Raw genomic sequence first — 6,262 nt, forward strand, 5'->3', positions numbered from 1 at the left:
GGTCTGTATTGAGTACATCGTGATGATGACGTTGTGGAGCTTGTAGACCTAATTGAAGTAGTGTTTTGTTATTGATAGAGAGACATGTATCTTCTAATAATATGAGTACCTCGTTGAAAATCTCTGGTGAAAACTGAACATTGAGTGATGGATTGTCTCTCTGTGCTTTGTGAAGTATATCTTCACTCATGGTTTCTCGATATGTGGCCCATAGAGTGTTGGGGTTGGATGGGTTGCAGGTGGTAAGGATAATGGCAAAAAGGTTGCGAATTTTGCCTGGCAATGACTGTAATGCAGCTTTAGCTAATGTACTATTCCAGTGTTGATCATCCTCTAGTAATCCAAGCTTTTGGCAAGCTTCTCGATAAGTTTCACACACTTGAGAGTTGACAGTTTTAAGAGCGTTAAATGAAGTTGGGCCTGGAACCGTATGAAGTAGCATTCTGAGAAAGAAGCATTCAGCGTTGTTTGGGTGAACTGTGTAGACACGCCCTAAGGCTTCACTTGCAAGGGCATCTGTTCCTGGAACTGCTATGCCCTGCTTTATTTTATTGAAGTGTTTTGTGGATGCATTCCAAGTGTAATATCGTGGAGTTTCTGGATAAAGCAATGTCCTTGCAAAAGAGTCGTGTTGACATAATTGAAAGAAGGCAGTTAAAGTAGTGTTTGGTGGTTGAGCAGCAACTGCCTCTGCGTTGTGAGGTGTGAAGTATACTCTCTGTCCATTTTCTAAATGAACATTAAGGTGAACAACGGTTGGGTGTCGTTCGTGAATGGGAAAAGCAAAAATCCTCCAAACGGCATCATTACTACTTATATATCTTCCCAGCTGGTACAGTGTAACTTTGTCCCGGATGTGTTCATTTGTGATTCCAAAAATGGCCATGTCGCTTCCCTTGTTGACATACTTGCAAATGTATTTAATTGATTTCACCGAATTACAGTATTCGACATTAATGTGTGCGTTATAAATTTTAGTTAGAAGTGGAACCCATTTGTTGTCGACTTGGATGTGTTTGTTGCCTCAAATAGTAATGTTGGCCTTGTATCCACCGTCTGTGGGACCGCGTCTTCGATATTGAGGATATCCATCATCTCCAGTTTGTGTGTCTGCAATGAATGGTTTAGGGAATTTTTTTGTGCATTTCCCGTCTTTCATACATGGTGCATGAATATTAATGTTTCCACATGGGCCATGAATCATATTTTTTGTGACTATTGCAAATAGTATTGGGTCTTCTTCTGGACTAGGCAACTCTGCTGAGATAATGTTATCAATGTCTATGGAATGTATCTTTTCTTTGAGCCATATAAGAATATGAGCATGTGGAAGACCTCTTTTCTGCCACTCTATTGAGTACATCCAGCATCGTGTTTGTCCAAAGATATAACTCTTAGTGATGATGTGAATTAATGTGATTAGTTTTTGGCGAAATACTCTGGCGATTAAGTCGTGTCGATCGCTGTGTGCCTGTCCATCCTCAAGTTCTTGTTTTATTTCTGGCCAAGCTGGATTATATGTAAATGTAATATAAAAGTCTGGTTGTCCATATGCTCGAACATATGCCATAGCGTCTTGAGCATATTCGTGCATGTGTCGAGGACTTCCTGTGAATGTTGCTGGTAGAATGTACATTTTGCCTATGTTACCAACGTTACCATCGTTGCCAACAGCATCCCTGAGATGTATGTATTGATCAACGCGAAGTTGTTTTTGATGTAAACGTATGTATAGAAGACGCTCACTTTCAATTTTAGCATACATGTCAACAATAAACTGATGAAAAAGTTGGCGAGAATGTGGTTTTGCGATGCATCTCGTATCATTAATCTGTAAGCGTAGAAGTCCATAGCGGAGACAGTTTTCTTTGTGTTTGCCTTTGAAGTTGGGTCTACTTGCATGATGTTGAATTGATAGCCATCGTCACCGTTCCAAAGTATGAGAGGGTATTGAAGTGCATCATATGAGCGATGTGTTTCACAAATGCGTGTGAGTGAATGACCGCGCCGCTGAAGATTGATGTCCCATGTATTAAATTGTTCCCCCGCTATAACAATAGCGACTTCGTTTATTTGAGGAGCATTAAAGCAACGTTCATGTTGACCCACTGGTGTTTTGTCCGCTCTGATAATGACTTGATAGTCATCAGTTGGCATGCGTTTAAGTGATGTTTTGAATGTGTTAATGAGATGGTTGTGTTCATGTAACATCCTTTGTAAGGATATGACAATATCACGTCTTGTATCGGGTATCCAATGGCATCGTTGATCAGCTTGTTATTGTTCATCACCCATGAAGTAAATTTGCAAGAATTGTGGATCTTGTTCTGGTAATGGGAGCAGAGAGCCGTCCCTGTGGTAAACTTGACCTTGTACTTTGAAAGTACTTTTATATCCGATTTGTTCCACGATAGATGTAGCACCAAAGGATGTCATTTGGAAACAGGAGTTGTATTTGTGTATGTTTTGTAGGAAATGTTTAGATTCTGAAGTTGTTCCTGACATGTATGAAAGAAGTGGATTTGGGGGTGAGTGTAGAGGTGGTAGCTGCACTTTGCCATTGCTGCAGAACATTCCAGCTGATTCTTTGCGGAATTTCTTTGATTGACAGTAGCGACATATAGTGTCAATGTGGCCAATGTTGACATTTGGATGTTGCAGGTATAGTATGTGTGGATTATATAGGAAAGCAGCGCGTAGCAAAGTGTAATGTGTTGAATGTGTTAATGTAGTATGTGTGTGTTGTTGTTGTTGTACTGTCTCTGTAGTTGTGTTTTGTTGTGCCCTTGATGTGCGCCGTTTTGTTCTGTCTTTATGAAGGCGTGTTTCATGTTGTTCTGGAGTCTCCGTGGCTCTCTATGTTGTAGCTCGCACTTGCATTTTAGCCAGCCGTGTTTGATGTTGTTCTGGTGTCTCTGTGGCTCGTGATGTTGTAGCACGTTGTTGTTATTTTGCAAGGTGTGCCATATCCTTTTCTGTAGTCTCTGCAGCGCGTGATCTTGTAGCACGTTGTTGGTCTTTTGCAAGGCGTGCCTCATGCTGTTGTGTAGTCTCTTTGGCTCGTGATCTTGTAGTACGTTGTTGTTGTTTAGCAAGGCGTGGGTCATGCTGTTGTGGAGTCTGAGTGGCTGTTGATGTAGTGGGTGTGTCTCTGTGTTTTTGTTTTTGTTGTTGTCGTTGTGTTGCTCTTCTGACTCTGTCTCTGTCTCTTTGTTGTGCAAGGCGTGTTTGGCGCTGTAGTGTTTCATTATCAGGTGATGTTGTGTGTGTGTGTGTGTGTGTTGCTGATTTGATGTGTTAGGATGCTGTGTGTTTATTTGTCCCTTTGATGTACCTGGTGTTTGTGTATTATATGTAATTAGTGTGTCATGTTGCTGTGTGTTATCTGTTGGTGTTGATGTTGTGTTTGTGAGTATTTGTTGCAGTGCTATTGTGTATTGCATTGTGAGTTGTTTGTTTACATTGTGTGTGTGGCTTTGAATGTGTGTGAAATGAGTGTGTGCATTGTGTGGTTGCAGCGTTCAGGCGTGTAGGTGTTCAAGACATCCGGTGGTGGTCTGTGAAAGGGTTGTAAATGGGTTAAGTGTGACAGTATTGAGGTTTTTTTTTGTTAGTTGTGTGGTGTATGTGTGTTTTAATGTTGTGTGTGTTTGTGTGTGTTTGTGAGTGTAGTGTGAATGTGTAGTGTGAATGTTGGTTGTGTGTGGCTGAATAGTGTGTGTATGTAGTTTGTTTTTGTGTTGTGTGTGATTGTTGCTTGTGTGATGTGGGTATGTAGTTTGTTTTTGTGTTGTGTGTGTGGGTGTCTGAGTGTGGTGTGGGTGGGTGAGTGTGTGTGTGTGTGTGGGTGAGTGAGTGTGAGATGTGTTAGTGAGTGCGCGGTGTGTGAGCGTTGTGTGGGTGAGTGAGAGTTGTGAGTGTGGGTGAGTGTTGGGTGTGTGAGTGTTGGCTGGGTGTGTGATTGAGTGTTATGTGTCACTGTTGGTTGTGTGTTGGCTGTGTGTGTATGTGTGAGTGTTGCGTGTCTGTGGGTGTGAGGTGTGTGTGTGTGTGTATGTTGTAGTATTGTTTGTGTGGTAGGTGTAGTATTGGTTGTGTGTGTTTTGTGTAGTGTTTGTTGTGTGTGTGTGTGTGAGTGTTGTGTGTGTATGTGATGAGTGTTTGTTCCCCAAATGAGAGATACTGTGAAAGTAGTATGGTGTTAAAAAATGTTTTTTTTTTAAACGAACAACCGACTGGCTGTGTGAGGTGTGTTGGGAGCGGAGGGGGTGTGTTGGTGTGCCTTTTTGTGGGTTGTTTTGTCGTTGTAGGGGAGTGGTGGTGTGGTGGTTGAGGTGCAAGTGTATGGTGGTCATAAACGTGCTAATTAGCATTCTCTTGAGTTTAGTGTGTGTGTTAGCAGGGTGAAGGTCAGGTGTGTTTCCATCGGAGAGGGTGTTGTGGGGGTAGGGGATTGTTGAGTTGTTATTGTGTGTGGCATATCATTCCAGGAAGTTTTGGTGTGTGTGTGGATGAGGGCGTGTTGTGTGGGTGAGTGTTGTGTGGATGTGTGTGAGTGGTGGTGAGATGAGTGTTTGTGCAATAAATGAGACAGACGGATAAATTTTAATTGTTTTTCAAATAACTTTTATTTAAACGAAGATTTGAGTTCCTGTGGTAGGTGCCTTGGCAGCGGAGGGGGTGTGTTGGTGTATAGGTTTGGGTGGGTGGGGTGTTGATGTGCAAGGGGAGTAGTTGGTCAGACGTGTAAATTTGCATTGTATTGAGTGTAGTGTGTGTGGCAGCATGGTGAATGGGAGTTTTTTTTCCCAGTGGATTGGGTGTGTTGGGGTGTTTAGCGCTGGTTGTGTTGTGGGGGGTAGGTAGTGGTGTGTTGAAGTGTTGTTTTGTGTGTTGTATCAGCACAGGAGGTTTGTGTGTGTGTGTGAGGGCGTGTTGTGTGGGTGAGGGCGTGTGGCTTGGCTGACTGCGTGTGTTTGCGAGTATGTCTGAGGAAGTGTGTGTGTGTTGTGCATGATGGTGTGTGGCGTGCCTGAGGGCATGTGTTTGTGTGGCGTGGCTGAGGGCATGTGTGTGTGTATGGCGCCTGTCTGTGGGCGTGTGTGAGGGCATGTGTGTGAGGTGGGTGAAGGCGTGTGTGTTTCAATGTTGTGTGTGTTTGTTTGTGAGTGTAGTGTGAATGTTGTTGTGTGTGGGTGAATAGTGTGTGTATGTAGTTTGTTGTTGTGTGTGATTGATGCTTGTGTGGTGTGGGTATGAAGTTTGTTTGTGTGTTGTGTGTGATTGTTGCTTGTGTGGTGTGGGTGTGTGAGTGTGGTGTGGGTGGGTGAGTGTGTGTGTGTGTGTGTGTGTGAGTGTGTGGTTGAGTGAGTGTGGGATGTGTTAGTGAGTGTGCGGTGTGTGAGCGTTGTGTGGGTGAGTGAGAGTTGTGAGTGTGGGTGAGTGTTGGGTGTGTGAGTGTTGGGTGGGTGGGTGTGTGATTGAGTGTTATGTGTCACTGTTGGTTGTGTGTTGGCTGTGTGTGTGTATGTGTGAGTGTTGCGTGTTTGTGGGTGTGAGGTGTGTGTGTGTGTGTGTATGTTGTAGTATTGTTTGTGTGGTAGGTGAAGTATTGGTTGTGTGTGTTTTGTGTAGTGTTTGTTGTGTGTGGGTGAGTGTTGTGTGTGTATGTGATGAGTGTTTGTTCCCCAAATGTGAGATACTGTGAAAGTAGTATGGTGTTAAAATATATATTTTTTTAAACGAACAACCGACTAGCTGTGTGAGGTGTGTTGGGTGCGGAGGGCGTGTGTTGGTGTGCCTGTTTGTGGGTTGTTTTGTCATTGAAGGGGAGTGGTGGTGTGGTGGTTGAGGTGCAAGTGTATGTTGGTCATAAAAGTGCTAATTAGCATTCTTTTGAGTTTAGTGTGTGTGTTAGCATGGTGAAGGTCAGGTGTGTTTCCATTGGAGAGGGTGTTGTGGGGGTAGGAGATTGTTGAGTAGTTATTGTGTGTGGCATATCATCCCAGGAGGTTTTGGTGTGTGTGTGGATGAGAGCGTGTTGTGTGGGTGAGTGTTGTGTGGATGTGTGTGAGTGGTGGTGAGATGAGTGTTTATGCAATAAATGAGACAGACGGATACATTTTCATTGTTTTTCAAATAACTTTTATTTAAACGAAGAGCTGAGTTCCTGTGGTAGGTGTCTTGGCAGCGGAGGGTGTGTGTTGGTGTATAGGTTTGGGGGGGTGGGGAGTTGATGTGCAAGGGGAGTAGATGGTCAGAC

At 43.5% G+C, this 6,262-nt stretch overlaps 1 protein-coding gene across 1 annotated transcript; it reads right to left on the bottom strand.

Moving 5' to 3' along the window:
* Nucleotides 1–1,024: 1,024 nt before the first annotated feature.
* LOC142502108 (uncharacterized) lies at nt 1,025–1,765 on the bottom strand. Its single transcript, XM_075612997.1, has one exon. It carries the CDS (start codon nt 1,763–1,765, stop codon nt 1,025–1,027), a length of 741 nt encoding a protein of 246 aa, XP_075469112.1.
* Nucleotides 1,766–6,262: the final 4,497 nt, after the last annotated feature.

The sequence above is a fragment of the Ascaphus truei genome, chromosome 1 (genome assembly GCF_040206685.1).
Source record: "Ascaphus truei isolate aAscTru1 chromosome 1, aAscTru1.hap1, whole genome shotgun sequence".
Lineage (NCBI taxonomy): Eukaryota > Metazoa > Chordata > Amphibia > Anura > Ascaphidae > Ascaphus > Ascaphus truei.

What these genes read in the sequence shown, in the direction of transcription:
- LOC142502108 (XM_075612997.1), bottom strand. Translation starts at nt 1,765, where the DNA reads ATGTATGCTAAAATTGAAAGTGAGCGTCTTCTATACATACGTTTACAT.